The sequence below is a fragment of the Anser cygnoides genome, chromosome 1 (genome assembly GCF_040182565.1).
Source record: "Anser cygnoides isolate HZ-2024a breed goose chromosome 1, Taihu_goose_T2T_genome, whole genome shotgun sequence".
Taxonomy (NCBI): Eukaryota; Metazoa; Chordata; class Aves; order Anseriformes; family Anatidae; genus Anser; species Anser cygnoides.
The window spans coordinates 122,790,743-122,809,633 of NC_089873.1; the positions used below are offsets into that span (position 1 = coordinate 122,790,743).

Sequence of the window (18,891 nt, forward strand, 5' to 3'; positions counted from 1 at the left end):
AGGTGTGAGGTTTGGAAGGGCTGATGGCACGGGACTCTGCTTTTTGCATATGCCCATGAACTGCCTTTTTAAGGGTCATGCCTTCGTCTAAATCTGCTTTCATCTCTGGTTGAGTGAGAACAGGTTTTTGCTAAAGTTCTCTCTAACTTACTATTGTATGCCTTTCTAACTAGGGTCTGTGGGGCAGCCAAAATAAGCTACTGTACCCTGGCCAGTCTGGGAACTTAAATATAAATACTTAGATATTTCCATGGTATTGAAAAATGAGAAAGATGCAACTCCCGTGGACAAATACATGCCGTATGGATGGGGAAGTGGAAGTGGCTGTTCTGAGAGTGAATGAAGATGCTGGCCAAAGTTTGAGGATAAGCTGAGGTGCCCCACAGTTCAGACAATGGTCCCTCCTCTGCTGCCTGGCTTGTGTAGTTTACAGGGAGCTCTGACCTTCTTTTTTACTGCCCTGTAAGGCAATGGCCTCTCTTGTTGTGGCCTGCTTTTGAAACTGGATTTGAGGATTAGGGTCTCAAATCTTAAGGCATATGAGATATCTGGTCAAAATTGTAGCTAATACTATGTTTATCACCACCATGATCTTTTAAAGGAGAGAATACATGCAAAATGGGCTTTTGGTTCACAGTACACGGGTAGGTTGTTCTGCAGGACCTGTAAAGCAGTATTGAGGCCAAGCTATTTGGCAAACTTAGGTTGGTCCATTAACTAAGGACTAATTGTTCTTCTCCTTGTGACAGAAGATGAGAACATCTTCCATGTATCGCATCTGAACTTCCCACAATGGAAGGATATCAGGCTAATGAAGTGTTGTGATGCCAGGTGATTGCTCTTATCCACCTCATGGTTTTTGGATGGATTTTGAAAACTGTGGTAACCTTAATATGAGGAATATGTAGGAATACAGCTCTTTGGTAGAAACCAAGCATGCTTCCACAGATGCCAAGAGAAGTGCTCCTACTGGATGCCCAGAAGAGCTGATCCCAACCAACATTTAAGGATTCTGGAACAAAACCAGAATGTACCTCTAAGATTGCATTCTGTAACCTGAAGAGGCAAGAGAAAAATGTAGGGTAAATCTCCAACACATTTTTAATACCTTACAGATGTGGACTCTTTCAAACTTTTCACATGAAAAAGGGACTGTCAAGCTGTCTTGATGCTGAAATTGAGAAAGGTAAGAAGTACCAACAATTACAGGTGATGAACTCTCACCTTTCAGATTTAGATTTTTATCTCAAATCCCGCGTTAAAAAAAAAAGTGGGGGGGGAGAGAGATATATTAGTTTTCAGGGAAACAAAGATGATTTTGCCTGTTTATCCTTCTTGGTACATTTATTGTAATAAAATAGTATATATCCCCTCTAAATACTCAATGCTAAAGCAGATTATTCAACAAAAGTTATATGAAACGTGGAGTATATTATTTCTGCTGACAAAGGAGGTAGAGGTGGGTGGAAGATTTTCTTCACAGCCTCCACTGTAACTTTCCTTTGTGGCAAGAGCACTAGACACTGTGTAGAAAACTCACTTTTAAGACAATGTCTCTTATGAAGTGCACGCAAGTCACTACCATAGACTTTGTTTTAATTTAGAATATATATTAAAACATTTAATGACACTCTTTGAAAGTTTATTTCATGTTTTGGAAACAGAAAAAGTAGAGTCTTATTATTTTACTATCTCTGAAACCTTTGTTGCTGCAAAAATCCCAGGAAGGGCGTTCACCTCCAAAATCCAGGGGGTGTTCACCTCCAAAAACGTGGCCTCTACCTGTTGTTACTGTGTGTTTAAAACTTCTCATGTGCTCAGAAACCACAAACAGTGTTATCTGTGTTTTCTAGTGTTATCTATCAATAAGTGGAGACCAGTTTGTATAGGCAGGCTTGTTTGCTGAATATTAGGGTATTTGCTTTATGCCCCTTATACTTTTTAGTGTTTGGGAACCTTTTAATCTATTGAATGAGACTGGAAAATGCTGTCTGTGGGGGTTGTTTGGTTGTTTTTAAGGGATTTACTAGGATCTTCAGAAGCAGTTACTGATTTTTAATGGACCCGCTTGAAAAAGTTACCAGGGATTTTAACTTAAGAACTCAATGGAAATCAAAGCCTTATGAAGCATTGCCAGTTAAGGACTTTCAATTTCTCTCTTTGGACAGGATTTGACCTGTTTTAAAAATTTCAGTCTCACCTGTAATCTCAATCAGAAATCCATTTCTAATAAAAATACCTCAGTCAAAATCACATAAGTAATTAATTTAGGAAGATATAGTAAAGAAACAATGAGAAGACACATTTGACCAAGATACTACAGGAATTTGGAATGCAGTAGAACTTGCTTTAATTAGTTCTGTAACACACAGTTGCCATACATGTTATCAAACGGTTAATGATGCATCAGAAAACCAATGCAGAGAACTGGAACTAAAACTGAATATAGATATAGTAGACATTGCTGTAGGTCACAATATGGCAAAATCACCAAACAGAAAGCATTTGAATGCATGTGAGCTATGAAAACTTTCATAGACCAGCTGCAATTTAATCAATTGCCTAATTTAGCTAATGTGTTAATCCTCTTGGTGAAAATGGAGGGAAACATCTAGTACTATGCAGAAGAGCTAGACCAGGAGAGAATGCTCAAGAGCTCAAAACACATTGAGCTTGGTATAGACAGGCTGAGGTGTGCATGTTTGGTCTGTTTTTCACCCATTCCTAATACATCTGTTATGCATCATCTTATACATGGACTGCAGCTATAGAAAGAACAAACAAATTAAGATGCTTGTGTCAATAATTATTTCAAGCCCACTGCTGCACAATGTGCTTTTCCCACAGAAGTAAAGGTCCAAATGGAAGAAGGTTAGAGATGTGTAGCTCAAGTCAGTTTAATTTAAAAGGAACTGTAAGAGAATGAAATACATGTTTTATGTAATTAGCATTTTAAAGCTTTGTTTCACTGTTCAGTTTTATGCTACCAGCACATGGAACATTCGCTTAAGAGGAAGCAGATTAATAAGGTTTCCTGAAGAGTTCAAGGTCACTAACTCTCCGAGTGTTAAATAATGAAAGTCTGTATGTTTCTGCTTTCTGGTGTATGTTAAATATTTGGAGAATGAGTTAACTGGTTTTTCCTCTTGCTAAAACCTAGTATTTTAAATTCACTGTCACTGAAATACATATGTTATGTGAGAATATGTGTGTTGACTTATCTCTAGACATAACTAGAGGTTGCTGTTAAAAATCCAGAACAGTTTCTGCATTTGAAACATTGTATTATCCATGTTTGTAGCACAGGTGAGCCCTGGGTGGTATCAGAGGGCAGTATTCAAAGTTTTTGTAGAATATCCACTTTTTGGTGTGTTGTGCTCTGCCATTAGAGATGCCCTCAAAGAAAACTGTTTCTGTAACATTTCTACTGGTAATTTTTTTATCCAGGTACTGTAATATGTATTCCTGGGGTTGCTGAGGATATCACTGCATAATATTGTTGTAAGAAAGCTTTGCGAAACTTTATTATAGACAAGCTTACCATAAATGGGATAAATCTCATTTGAAAGGTTGGTCATGAGTCCTAACATGTCCTTGGATAAGTGTGTTCTGAGCTTTCAGTTTATAAAGAACACCTCCTACACCTGAGTTTTAATTAAAGCAAAAAAGATGACTTCTACACAAAATATTTTAAAGAACTATGTTGCAGGTGAGCAAAAACTTACAATACCCTGAGAGCTTCAGCTCTTTTAGTTGCTGTCAGATGTCTGACAGGCCAATTTCAGACACAGAACCATAGAATGCTTTGGGTTGGAAGGGACCTTAAAAATCATCTAATTTCAAACCTCTTGCCATGGACAAGGACACCTCCCACTGGACCAGGTTGCTCAAAGCCCCATCCAGCCTGGTATTGAACACTTCCAGGGATGGGGCATCCACAGCTTCTCTGGGCAACCTGTTCCAGTGCCTCACCACACTCAGAGTAAAGAACTTCTTCCTTATACCTAAGGCCTAAATCTACTTGTTTGTTTGTTTAAAACCATTATTCTTTGGCCTATCACTACACTCCCTTACAAAGAGTCCCTCCACAGCTTTCCTGTAGGCCCCCTTTAGGCACTGGAAGGCCATTATAAAGTGAGCCTTCTCTTCTTCAGCCTGAACAACCTCAACTCCCTCAGCCTGTCTTCATAAGAGAGGTGCTCCAGCCCCTTGATCATCTTTGTGGCCCTCCTCTGGACTCGCTTCAATAGGTCCATGTCCTTCTTGTGCTAGGGGCCCCAGAGCTGAATGCAGTGCTCCAGGTGAGATCTCACAAGCAGAGTAGAGAGGGGGAATTACCTCCCTTGACCTGCTGGCCATATTTCTTTTGATGTAGTCCATGTCTATCTGAAAAGTCTCTCTGGTGACACAGAGGTCCTGTTTGGATGATGATACATTTGAACTCTTCCATTTGAGTTCCATAGCTCAAGATGAATGTACTTTCTAGTTTCTAGAGATAAAATCCGTATGTACCATTCATTTTCATTTTTTTTCCCTCTTCTGGAGTAATTTTTTTTAAACCTTGAGCAGTCAAAGTTACATGTTCCATAAATGTTATAAGGCATACTCTCTAAACTACTGAGATACTTTCATATAAAGGAAAGTACTGATGCCTCTGAGTCTATGAGAAAGTGTTTCATTATGGACAGCTTTTATACATCAGGAATTTTGAAATTAAGAAATAGTTAACATAGTGGTTAACAGTAAGAAATAATAATTATTGTCTGTGTTGCCCAAACAAACTTCCCAGAGCTCCTGCTGGAGATGTTTATTAATCTAAACATACCCAATATATCATTAAGATAATTTCTTGCATGATTGATTGAATTAGTTAGTTATTAGGGGTGGGCAGGAGTACCTAAGAATAATGGGAGGCAGAGAAAAAGGGAAGAGAAATTGACTTTCTTCCAAAGACATATTAGCAAAACAAATGAACAATTTTTTACACGGTAAAATCAGCATTCATTTTTGCATGCCAGGGAGATTGCATCATGTAGAGCATCATGTAGGGCTGAAGGTCAAGGCCAATCTGCTTGCTTCATTTTTCCAGTGATCCATTATCTATTCTTGCCTAGTTGGAGTCATTAGTACTTGCAAAGAGGAAAACAAAAAGAAAGGAATGTCAGCAAGAAGACTCTACATTGTATCTTAGCTATCATTGTACTGTGCATATACCACCATAATCGAACTCAAGCACACTGAGTAAGCCAATTAGTCTTTCTAGCCGCAGTAAAACAATTGCAATGAATAGACATGTCTCTACCATAAGCTGTAGAAATAATAGAAAGAGATGGTCTTCCTTCCTTTTTCACACTGTTGTCACCCAAATAGACTAGAATTTCTTTGGCCACTGAGTTCAGTACTTGTAAAAAGCAGAATACCACTTGATGAGTGTTTTTTGACTTTTTTTTTTTTTTTTATCCCAAATTGGAGACAGTTCCATATAAGACAAAAGATCATGTATTTGTGTTATATGTAGAGTCTGGGAGTGCTACCCATGGAGCTTTCTCTCTAAAGCAATCAATTCCATATGAGTGGGTTACTATTATTATATCTATGCAGATGCTGAATCCAGTTACAATAAACAGAAGCCAAGGCTGTTGTTTTCTCAGACAAATGCAGAAAAACTAGAGACCAGAGCTAGCTATTAATCTGGCCTATTAGTATGCAGACAGAATGACTGATTCTGGTTTCTCCTCCCAGATTCTCCATTTGTGTCTGGGCTGGTTTTCTGTACAGCTAGTGTATGCAAAAGTAGCCAAAACTGGAATATTACAGTTCTCTTAAAATAAATAAATTAATAAATAAAAAATACCAGTTCAAAAATAGCTACTTCATATAGTCCTGATCTGAACAGCATCACATCCACTATATGCTGTGTTGGAGGGAAGTCAACACTGAATGATAAACCCCAGTTGGTCTTCCTTGTAGTGCCATACTTCTCTCCAAAAACACTTTTTTTTTTTTTTTTTTTTTTTTATAACTCTCTTTTCCATTTGCCTTTAACCCCATTTTTGTACTTCCTTCAAGGTGTTGGTTTCTCTGGTATGATGCGATTCTGCTTACATATGTTTATCCTATACCGGATGGCCCCAGTTTTTACTGATATTATTTGGGCTATTTATATATGAAATACTCTGCTGGATATCTCCATCCTTAATCTTGCATAGCTTAAAATTCACTGAAACAGAAATGAAGTCTATGGTGAGTTTGAGTGTTTTAGATCTTCCCTGCAACTATGGGCTATGTGAGGGATGAATTCAAACTCTTTTGTGAAATACCATGTAAAATTCTTGTTGCTGCCTCTGCGGTTTAGAAATCATTATGCAGCTGGAAGTGTGAAATATTAAGCATATCCTTTTATGTACATTGAATTTATAGGGACTTCAAAGTCAGTCCTCATTTATTGTCTGGTTTGTTTCACTTCAGAAATGACTTGAACTGTGAACAAAAAGGAGCTGACAGTATTTTCAGATAGGCACTTTATAGTTGTGCACTTTGTAACTATATGATAGGCCTGTCTCTGCCTTGAATGCAAAATTAGCTTGTTGATATGTGCTGCTACAGACAGGGGAACAGATGTAGTAATTCTCCTTTATTTACATGAAATCTCTAAAAAGACATTTTCTGGCAGCATGCTAGGGATAAACGCAGTATCAAATATAAACCGCGCCATGCTGTGTTAGCTCATTCAGGTGTCAGCTGTGCCACTTAGACATGGTCGAGAGCAGAGGGGGCTGCAGGCCTGGTCGCAGCGCTGGGCTCTCCTGTGACAGACCCGGAGTACCGGTGAGCCACTGGCACTGCTGGTCGGTGGGCACAGGTGGGGCTGGGACCTCGGTGCTAAGCCCTGGAACTGCAGCTCTGAGGACGGGAAGAAGGACATGCCCTGCAGTCACACAAAGACATAACGCTGTTCATGAAGGCCCAGAGCTCAGGGAGGTAGAGATTATTGGATATCCTGTTTTTTTTGTTGTTTGTTTGTTTTTTTTCCAAAGTAGGAGATTTTCTTACCTTCCTCCACTTCTCTTTTTTTCCCCCTCCATTCATTTTCAGTGATTTAAAGCTCCCCTAAGCTCATCTTCTCTAGCTTTTTCTTCCACAGCCAAGAGGTTGAGGAGCTGAACTGAGACTGGGAAGTTGTGGGGGAGGGAAGGATTGACGTGTTAGCATCGGGGGACAGCCACAGAGAAGTTGAACATATCTTATTTGAGTGAAGAAGTGAAGTTTAAGTAAAACCCTGTGAGTCTTTTTGTGCCAGGAATACTAAAGCTGGTGAGCAGTCCTCAGCTGGCTGCCACCACCGGGGAAAGTTCTTCATGGGCGACAGCGCCCATTCCCCTTCCTCACTCCTCCTTGGTCCTCATGTGAAGGCTGAGGAGGTCTTCTTCTGTTAGTCCTTCCTTTCTCTCTCCCTACTTCACTTAACAGGTTTTAGCCAGTCTGTTGCATGTTTTAAAATGTTCCTTTTTATTTCTGTCTCAGCTATTCAAACTTTCCAGTGTGGGGTTGAGGGCATTTATTCAGCTTATGTGCAAGCAGCAGATGCGTTAAAAATGAAATGCCTTGACTCTGAATTTCAGGCAGAAGTGGTGGGAGGAGACATAACTAATTTAACTCGGTGGATGATTGATATGGATATGTCAATTTCTATTAATGTTCTTTTGAAATCACTGATGCAAGTGTGTTTTTCCCCCACCCCAACAGAAAACATAAAGACGACAAATTCCCATCCCTTTAATTTGTGATACTCAGACACAGTTAAGCAAACTCTTTCATTACGGAGCGTCCTCCACAGGCTGGTGAAAAGCAGCTTCTGATGGTGCTCTTACCACTTTAAGAAAATCAAGATGCTCTAACAGAGCAATCTGCTTACTGTTCAAATGTCTAAAACAAAAAGCAAAAGTAAAAGTCACTTACAGGTAGGTCTAGATAAATTGCTTTAAAATCTACTGTTCCCTCATTAGACAGCCATTCATTGCAATGGAAAGAGCTAAATGTGTGCTGAGTATAAAAGCCATGTTTAAAACGAAACGGAGTTGAGAGACTGAAAGCACAGTACTGTTATTCAGAAGTAGCTTTCGAGCCGAGAGTTTCAACGGGAAGGTGCTGTTTGGACAGAAATCAGCAAACGTTTAGCTGAAGTGTGAATAATTCAAGCGTGCCTGAAGAACCGTGCTTTCTGAAAAGACAAAATGCAAGACTAAAAAAATCTTCAAACATTTGTATCAGCGTTAGAGGACAATGCGAGCAGCAGGATTTGAAACAGATTTGCAGATGCACTCTCTTTAGGCAGAGAGAATGCTCGTTAAATGCAAGATGCTTCTGTGGCTTGTGTGTTTGCACGGAGGTATAGGTTTGCAAGACTGACGTATCAGATAAGGTCAGAGTGGTTACCACACCGACGGTGTAGCAGCTGCATAATAAATGATGGAGAGAATCATGTTAGGCATGCCCACCTAAGCTAACTTGAATCATGCGAAAGGGGAGCTGCTGGAATTCAAATAGACTTTCTGGTTCCCAGCAGTCGGCAGTAATAGAATGCTTTCAGGAAGATGACAGATGCAGGGGAAAGATGCTGTTTTGCACTATCTTGATTTGTTACGGCAGCCAACTTATTGGCGTGATGGAGTGACAAGAAAAGCAGCTGGCATGGAAGGTAGGATTATCAAAGCTATTGCATCATTATGAATGTAATTAGAAACTGACCATGACAAAGCATATGCTAGAATGAGCTGCCGCTGATGGCAGAGGATTTGTTGCCGAGGTCTGGAAACTCTGAAAACAACATTCCTTTTGCAAAATGGATTTTGCAGTTCGGTTTATGCTTGTGTTACCTTTTCTTTCCTGCTCGCCTCCAAGCTCAGGGAATCACTTGCTTGAAAGAGTGTCGTGTTAGGATGAGGCTGAAGAATAAAGTCTTTTCTAAGTCTGTGAAGCCTCAGGTAGATAGAAGCAAACAAATGTGAAACAGAAGACTGGCAGAGGCTCCCTCTGATTCACTAGCAAGCTCTGACTGATATATTGGCATTTCAGGAATCCCAAGGAAATGAAGATGCATGCACGAATGTTTTGGTATAATGAAAAGATGTTATTGCAGGTCTCGGCTTTATAGTTAGTTTTTTCTGACAGGTTTTATTCCCCATCAGTTTTTAGCTCTTGACATTTATTCGGTTGTTCAGTATTATATAAAGAAAATACATCAATATCTCCTGCAGGGTTTCTCAACAACTCTAGCATCTGTTTCAGCTATTGAACTGTATTCACGTTTTGCCAACTTGATGCCTACCCAGCTGGTCTATCATTTCTCGCTTGATTACTGCTCTTAATTTCTCTGTATCAGCTTGTTTCAGATAGGATTTTGAAGTCTGTTAATGAGAAATGACAGTAACTGCTAAATTATTGAGAATTGGAGTATTCTTATTTTTGAAACATCAGAAAATCTTTGTGTGCATTTTATTAAATTCATATTATGTGTTGCAGTGAGTTTTTTGTATAATCATTGAATTTAGCTGTGACTACTTTAAACCAGATAGGTCAGAAGCATAACTTCCAACTGACTATTTTAAGAAAGTTTGAGAAAATGTAAAGGTGCTTGCCTTAGTATGTGTATCTTTTTGATGTATGTTCCTTCCTCCTGCCCACCTTCCCCTTTGCAACATATATACTTTCTCTCTGTCATGGGGAGCAATCATTAAATGTACACGGTACATATTGAAATATATTTTATCACCACTAGGGTGAAACCACTTAGCAGTTTTGAACAGGTGATTTGAAGAGGTTTAAAACAGATGTCAGTTCTGTCAGCTGGATCGCCCTGGATCTAAGAAGTGTTGTTCTCGAAGTGTAAGCAGGACCTCTCTTCCCTTCCTTTTCAGAGGTACAGTAACCATTCAAGCTCTGCTATATAGCTCACAGGATATGATTGTTAAATTATTTGGATTATTGTTCTATACAAAATGATTTATTTCAACACAAGCTGTCTTCTTCAGCAGGTATATCACTTTTTCCAAGATTTCTTCCCCTAAGAAATGCCTTGTCATACTGGATATTCACTTTTCTGACTTTATTTTAAATGACTTTTCTGGCTGTACTCTATGTAGTCTTGTCAAAAGAGGATCAGGCTATTAAACACTAAATGTTGCTGAGTAAAGCTGTAACATTTATAGAAAGATAGATGTTTCTAGATACACAGCAGTGAACCAGCCTTTAGAAAGTTTGAAGGTAAAGATCAGTAAAATTGATATACTGTTAGGTAGTGTGAGCGTTTCCCAGTTTTGATCACCTCTGAGAGGCATTTTAAATTATTTTATAAGTGCTGGGAGGAGAGATGTACTTACCAGTGGACAGAATTACTATGGGGTTCCTATAGCTAAAAATAGTTCTGTGGTTTTGATGATAAAAATAATATTGTTTTATTTCAGAGAATTTCTGTTGAGCATAACAATAATTTGTCCTTGTTGATGATGAAAAAACAGAGAATAACCCACATAAACAGCGTAAGTGCCATTCACGTTTTCAGAGTAGCAGTACAACTGTTTTATATTGCTAGTATTATTTTTGTACTTCTGAAGCTCTGGTTGCTCCTTGTGATGAGATTGGTGGCTGACTATTATCATACTGTAGTACCTTAAAATTGTCTTTTCCTTGTGATGCCAGTAATTGTAACTGTGTGCCATATGTAGCCACCATCTATCTGATAAGTGATTTTATAGTTTGTTTCTTTTTTTTTTTTTTTTTTTTTTTTTGTAGTATTTGGTGTTAGGTTTTTGTTTCGCCGAGGAATTAAGCTGACGCTAGGTGGAGCTAGCTGTTGATTATAAATAGAGCTACGGTAATACAGGCCTGTCTAATGAGCAAGCTCCTGTATATAAAGATGACTATTGAAAATAACAATTTAAAATACGCAGAACACTGAGTTGGACCTTTGCTATGATATTCGAGATCTGGTGGGGCTAAAGGAAATGATTGCTCCATTTTCCTTTTCTTTTATTATTTTACAAACTAGTAATCAAAGATGAAAAAATAATAGGAATAAAGCATCTATATTCAAAGAGGGCTGGGAAGCAAAAGAATGGAAATAGAAAAGAGGAGAGAAGCAGCAATGAGAGCCAGCAGATGTTTCCGCCGTCAATACATGCAGATATTCAACTGTGTATTTGTCTTACTTAAGCCTGATGCAAGTTTTCTCTTGTTCTTACATATAAATTCTCTTTCTATGCTGTGTTCCTGAATTAATGTCTATATCTGGTATTTTTCACTTTCTTTAGATATGGGACCACTGTTTTCAAATCACTTCTTGGAAGGGTGGTCTAAAAGGTGTGCAGGGGTACAGGAAGTTCACTCTCATGTTGGCTAGCTATAATTAAGGAAAATGTAAAGGGTTATTTATTGAATGGTGTGGAAGCTGATTATATTCACTCCCTCACATGATTCAGGTTATTAATCCCAGTCAAGGATAAGAAATCTGAAGTTCTAGACTGTGCGACAGCACAAGATAAATACATTCACTTCCATGTAGTTTTACAGATATGTATCTCCAACATGTACATGTTAGTTCAACAAGAGAAATCAGGATATATGCTGATATTTAGGTACTTGAACTGAAGAGGAAAAAAAATGGGGGGGGGGATACATAAGTGTGAGATGACTACAGGAAAAGAGATGGGCAGAAACAGATTAAGAATATGAGCTGGAGCAGCCTGACAGAGCAATGATAATTCTCATCGACATCTGTTGAGTAAGGCTCTTGCAAGTTCCATCAATGCCTTGTTCTTACTGTAGTAAAAAGGAATTGGGGTAGGGAGCTGCTCAAGTCAGTGAGGAAAAACGTGCACGGGAGGGAAATCTGCCTGATGCTCCAGAAGGACTGCAGATGAGCCTTTTTTGAACATTGTCCAGAGAAACCTGAAATTTTAGTGTGGGGCTGGACATATGAGTTAGAATGAAAAGCTAAGAAGAAAGAGCTGGACGGTTCTAGACAAAACCAAATTGTCCTTGGGCCTGCTGCTTATTAGAGAAATCTTGCAAGAAAGTAGCAGTGCCTTGTCGACTGGAAGAGATCTTTTTGGTTATGAGCTGCACAGCTGGTGCTCGATGGCACAAGTATTGGACAAGGTGGAAACTCTGTTTTAGAAATACTTAGTGTGGTGAAGTGTCTGACCGTTTCAGGCAAGGATCACGAGAAGCTAAGCTGGGAGAAGAAACACCTTCTGTCACTAAAATCTATCAGTTCCAACATTCACTAGAGTAAGAAGGTCAGCAGGAGTAAAAATAACAGGTAAAGTGAGGAATGGAGGGGCTTCAGGTGTTCCATGAGACAGCCATTTGAAGAATGGGTGGTCATCAACTTGTAAAACATACATGGGGAATGCCATGTGTGGGAGTCAAGCTTGTCCAAAGGGATATTAGTGAACATGTGGATTTACTCGTCCAGCTTTCCAGAAAGATAGTATGCCTAAACAAAATGTATCAATAAACTAAATCCATAAATATTTTTTCCTTCAAGATCCAGAGTTCAAATTCTGTTATTCGGGGGGTTGTTTTTTGTGTGTTTTGTTTCGTGTGTTTTGTGTGTTTGTTGCTGTTGCACTTTTACTCTCTAATGGAATTAAAATTGCTAACTATTTGGGGGGCTGTATTCAATGATAAAGGATATCCTTTCCCTCCATTCCAGAGTAAGGTCACAGAGGACTAAAACACCTTCCTCTGAAATCCTGTACTTTTAATCTCCGTAAGAAATGCTGACATTTCCAAAAGCTGCTGGTAGTAGCTAAGCACCATGTTAAGTTCCTGCATGATGCTGGATGGAGTGAAGGGCAGGGAGAAGACTCATCTATCTGAACAGTTGCTGGACTTCGCTCAGTAAGACATTCAGAGAAGAATGTGAGAATTTTCTGAAGGCTGATATTATCTGTGTTCCTCTTCTCATTCTAGTGAAATCACTAGGTACTCAGACCAGAAGATTACTGTATTTGAATTATAAATAACAAGAAATCCTTCAGCTTGATGCTCTGCTGCATGTCTTAGATGGATTTAGCCCATCTCCTTATTCTTATTCTGTGCCATTGACTCCAAAATGTCCAAGTGATACACTGCAGAACTGTCGTGAATGCAGTCATTGTGGAGTCCTTGCAGAAATGTCTTGGATGTGGTAGTCACAGTAATGCAACTGTGGAAGAGGAATAACTGAAGGGAGGGACACTGTCTCAAGTCCTGACCGTTTCTGAAGGGAGGAGTCAGGACACTATAAGAAATGGGAGAAACATCAAACAATAATTGCTTTGTTTGCATCTTTTTAAAAACTTTTCCTATATGATCTGAGCATCTGTGGATCAGAATAATGATTTAAGTTGTACCTGTTTACAAAAATCAAAAACTTCCCTCTGCACTGCTTTTTTTTTCTTGTTATCTTTACAAGAGATCTTAGTCTTATTAAAGGAAAATCAGAAGAGTAAAACAAGATTAGGTGCATAGCATTTTCATTAGTATCCTCGAGTTTCCCAGCTTAGTGTTTTACATTACAACGCACTGTTCTTTACAAGGTGTTTCTTTAATTTACATATCCCTAAAGACATTGCACATAGCTGCAACCAGTGTTCTGACTTTCTTGATAATGCAGGAACTCAAGATACTGTAATTATCAAGGAGGCTTTTGGATATGACCGCTGCTCACAAAGACTTTTTCCTCCATTTCCTTCCCTCGCACCCCTCATGACTTGTCACAACCAGGGAAAAAAGGTAGATCAGAAAAAGTTAAAGCAAAATTTGAACAAAAACTAAGCTTCCTGAAAATGTGTTTTCTTAATCTATATCTAGTTTCACTTTCTTCCATTTGTGTCCTTCTGATGCTTAGGAATAAAGAGCATGTAGAATTTCTTTTATGGGGTCAACTCCTTTTAGCATTCACTCCTGATCAGTTATATTGATCTGTTTCCCTGAAACTTAAAAGCCACACTAAATAAAACCACCACATGCTGTTTCTTTAGACTTTCTTTTTATGAGCAGCCTGTTATTTTTATATAGCCATTATGTGGGTCACATATATTTTTGCAACACATAACGCAAACAAAGATTCTGAAAACAGATTGATCAGCTTTGTCCTTTTTAGGAACACCATTTATATATTCCCATAGTATGCTTTTATTCAACATTTTAATTTATTTTTACTACAAAATACCATTTATAATAGGAGCTCCTCTTTAATTTGATACTAATGGTCACACATGATATTTAGTAAATATTCTCTAGGTACAAGCAAAAAAGGGCAAGCTGAAATATTCACCTATTTATTTAAACAAAGGGTATTTGCACTTTGCAGTCCCAGGCTGCTTTTCATTTGCTGTTGGTCCAGTATGAGATAAGGACTGCAAACACTGAAAACTGCAATGTCTTGATTTTCACATCTTGAGTTATTACTGAATCAGGTTTGATAGTAAAGTAGAAAAGTAAACGTATTAGGTATCTGCATGTACCTGGAAAATTTTATATTTCTACTTTCCCCAGCTGTAACAGATGGAATCTTTTTGGATGGATGCTTTGATGAAATAGTTTTTGTGCCATTAAAATAGTTGGTGACTGAAAATTGAAGTTTGTGTTGCTAAAAGAATTTGTGGATGTTTATGGTTTAATGTCTGTGGTAACTTTCAGTTTAATAGTAAAATTGCAGACTTCTCACTTTTAGTGGTCTTGGTTTTAGATTACTGAAAAACACATGGGGTTTATACCTTATGAATGAATTTGGTACTTAGCAAAATACTTCCAAAACAATAAAGTGAATTGCCAGCCCAGTTGATCCTGTGATTAAATCTTTGTATACATGTGCCTTTTCAGATATGTCTTCAGAAGCCAAGGACAGAAAGCATGTCACAGATGTTGTTAAATCCAGTAACTAATTATATTTATCCCTAGGTTCTGTTTTGTTTCAAAACCTGAGAAATAATGAGGATTAGGTAAGTGGCTAGCTAGGATGCATCCTGAACCAAGATCAAATATATCCAAGACAGATTTGATGAGGGTCTCAGACTCCTAATTTAAAGATATAACTAAGATGCATAATTCCAAAATAGTTCTTCTACCTTGACCCTGTGTGTAAACCAAAACCAGCACCATCATCCGACCTTGGAACAACAAAGAGCAAACATATTTTTTTTTTAAGAGAATGTATGCATTAATTTCTGTTGTTTTAGCAAGTTAAAAATACTTGAAATAACAATATCTGATTGTCAGTCATAAGACCTAATCCCACACTTTCCTTAGTGGCACAGTTTTTTTAATTACATGGGCCTAAATGCAACTTCCTTTTAATCATCAACATTGTCCAAAGTATTAAGGCAGATAATAAAGGTAATTTAACCACAGGGAAATAGTGTGTTGCCATAAGAGCTTCAGTTCGGATTATTCTTCTGGCAGCAAGTAAATTAATTTTGCAGGAGTCCTTAGTTAAACTGGTATTTAGTATGGAATCGAGTGACTTGGTTGATCTATCGAATAAACAATATCTCAAGTAACTCTGGTGGGCAAAATGTATCAAGTAGTTTCCTGTAAACCTAGGCAACAGAACACTGATTATTATTTAATTCAAGTATTTTATTATTTGTTACGACAACAGTGTATCTGGCACTTCATGAAGCACAGAGAGAATTGATTTCTTTGCTTCAGGGAACTACCTGTAATTAACATGAAGGATCTGATTTGTTTCCTCAGAAAGGAGAACCAGAATTATGGCTGCAAACTCTGGCCAGCTGTGAAGTTGTAACATATCTTTAACAGAAATGGGATTGAGTTCTGTGGTCTCTGTTAACAAATGACTTCAGGATTTTGCACAGAGTGCTAGAGATAAGTGTAGCACACTTTTTAATACCTTTAATATCTTTATTAATGATTTGGACAAGGGAATTGAGTGCACCCTCAATTTGCAGACGACACCAAGTTTGGGGGAAGTGTTGATCTGCCAGAGAGTAGGGAGGCCCTGCAGAGGAACCTGGACAAGATGGGTCAATGGGCAGAGGCCAATGGGCTGAGGTACAACATGGCTAAGTGCCGTGTCCTGCACTTTGGCCACAACAACCCCATGCAGCGCTACAGGCTTGGGGGAGAGTGGCTGGAAAGCTGTGCAAAGGAAAAGGATCTGGGGGTATTAGTCAGTGCTCACCTGAACATGAGCTGGCAGTGTGCGAAGGGTCCAAGAAGGCCAACGGCATCCTGGCTTGTATCAGGAATAGTGTAGCCAGCAGGACCAGGGAGGTGATCATCCTCCTATACTCTGCTCTTGTGAGGCCGCACCTCGAGTACTGTGTTCAGCTTTGGGTCCCTCACTACAAGAAGGACATCAAGGCCCTAGAACATGTCCAGAGAAGGGCTGCGAAGCTGGTGAAGGGTCTGGAACACAAGTCTTGTGAGGAGCGGCTGAGGGAACTGGGGTTGTTTAATCTGGGGAAGAGGAAGCTCAGGGGAGACCTCATTGCTCTCCAGAGCTACCTGAAAGGAAGGTGTGGGTCAGCCTCTTTTTGCAGATAACTAGTGATAGGACTAGAGGGAATGGCCTCAAGTTGCACCAGGGGAGGTTCAGGTTGGAAATGAGGAGACATTTCTTCTCAGAAAGAGTAGTCAGGCGTTGGAACGGGTTTCCCAGGGAGGTGGTGGCATCACCATCCCTGGGGGTGTTCAAGGAAAGGTTGGACATGGTGCTTAGGGACATGGTTTAGTGGGTGATAGTGGTGGCAGGGGGATGGTTGGACTAGATGATCTTAGAGGGTTTTTTCCAACCTTTATGATTCTATGACACAGACATACAATCTATTGATAATTCTGCGGTGCCATAGAAACACAAGGGTACTGATATTAATTGCTGTATTTTGTCCGAGCCAGAGTATATCACTGGGAATCCTTCACAGTCTGTACTTGTAGAGAAACATTGAAATTGAAAGAGCAAGGCAGAAAAACATATGGAAGATGAAAATTAGTCTATTACGTGTGGGAAAGGTAGAGGTGCTTTTTTAGGGGACCAACTTTCTCTTCTGTTGTTTCACAGAACATGTTGATATTTGCCATGTCAGGACACGATAATGGTTTTTACCCAAGTAAGCAAACATCTCAGAACAGTTGTATTCATTATTATAATTTAAGAGATAGTATAAGACCCATTATTTAGTTTCTGTTGCAGCATAGTTTTCTGGTTTAATACCTTACCCCAGGATTTGTAGAAATAGAGAGTGCAATAAAACAATTGAGGAGAGGTGAATCAGTGCTGAAGCTGTCAATTTTTGTTCTCTGGGATTTTATTTGGTCCCAGCTCTGTGTGAGTTTAAAGGAGAAAAACTAATATTGGTACTGCTGGACAGATCTGTATCGACAAGACTGGAAAAGCAACTCCATGTCCCCCTAGCATGGGTACCAAGTGGGCAAGCAGTAGCCTCGCTCATGTCAGTGTTCCCCTGGAGATACAGAGGTTCCCTTGGTGATACAGAGCAAGGACATGTGATAGACGTTTGGGGATGGTGATACCCATTTCCTAAGCTAGTGTATTGGATATAGATATTGTGGGAGCAGGGGCAGAGAGTGAGGAAGAAAGAACAGCAGAGTCTGTGAGCTTTTTCATCATATTTTCTCTCTTCATCCTGTCAAGGAGGAGGAGTGGGAGAGCAGCTGGGTAGGTGTCTGGCTGCTGGCCAGGGTCAACCCACCACAGTGACTTTAGACAGGTTTATTCCAAGTGCGTTTTCCAAATGGTCAGGAGGTAATGACTCAACCTTGGTTATTTGTAGGGATAACTGATAATAGAATGGGTGAGTGTTGATTACAGCTCGTACTTAGTTAGAAAAATAAGTAAAAATAGGTTGTAACATAAAACCCCTCTCTGTCTGAAGCAGGGAGAGTTACTCAGGAGGTACTTATCCTGAATTTGCTTTAAAAAGATGAAAATCATCATGAAGAGGGTATTATTACTAGTTTAAAGGTAGTATATACAGCGTGCACTTGAAATAGTATCAGGAGCACGAGTAATTAACATTTGGAAAACATCAAGTGTGTTGGCTTTGCTAATATTTTTGTGTACCAGGGAGATTGCATGCATTGGAGTTTTTCATAGGTGGTATTTATAACATACAACTGAAACTTGAGTTTTAACTAGCTCCCAGGGTGAATCCTTGCTTTTAGCTACTTATGAATGAAAGAGATGTGGGGCAAAAAATAGTAACCCACCATGGTCTGTGGCTGTAGTAGGCTGCACATTTAAAAGGATTAGAAGAGAGAAAAACATATAATGAAAAGATATGTCATCAAAACAATCACAGAAAAAGGAAGGGATTTTTTGGTTTAGGAAATAAAAGTTAAAAAGCTATTCAAATGGAGTTTTGTGACATTTCACAGCACATGGGTTGTACAGATGTCATCTATTTCTACTGGAGTTTAAAAAACGAGGTTACAGCTTTTGCATTGGTTTTTCAATCTGAGATAATTGATGAAGAGAACACGTGGCTTCATGTTGAGGAGGTTTTAAGACGTCTTACTGGGTTGCTAGCAGATGGGAGGAAGAGTAAGCTGTCATTTGTTGGAAGTGGAAAGCTATCTAACATAACAGGTTGTGTTCTGGAGGTTGTGTTCCTTTTCCACCATTGCTAACATGATCAAAGTTTTAAAAAATCCATTTTTTTTCTTATAAAATTAAAGTTGTAAGTATAAAGAGTGAATAGAAGTAGGATGGGGTCTATTCAGAGTCTAGTTAGTTCGAGAGCTTTGTTGGACGACCCAGCTGGAGGGTGCAAATTATATCTCAGGACAAACTTGTTTAAACATTAAAAAAGCAACAATAAAAAGCAAAATAAATCCCACTTAAATGGGGAGGTAAGTAAG

General features: G+C 39.0%; 1 protein-coding gene across 13 annotated transcripts in view; it reads left to right on the plus strand.

Annotated features, from left to right (window-relative positions):
* Positions 1-18,891, plus strand: part of DMD (dystrophin) — a 1,239,454-nt gene that overhangs the window by 96,523 nt on the left and 1,124,040 nt on the right. For 5 of the 13 annotated variants that reach the window (XM_066990428.1, XM_066990433.1, XM_066990430.1 and 2 more), the window contains exon 1: positions 8,357-8,698. The exons of 1 other annotated variant lie outside the window; for it this stretch is intronic. In XM_066990428.1, coding sequence (XP_066846529.1) covers positions 8,602-8,698 — 97 coding nt within the window. In that variant the 5' untranslated portion in view covers positions 8,357-8,601. Of the gene's footprint in view, positions 1-8,335; positions 8,699-18,891 lie in introns of those variants that run through there. 7 more of the 13 variants (XM_066990425.1, XM_066990427.1, XM_066990432.1 and 4 more) reach the window with 3 other exon arrangements.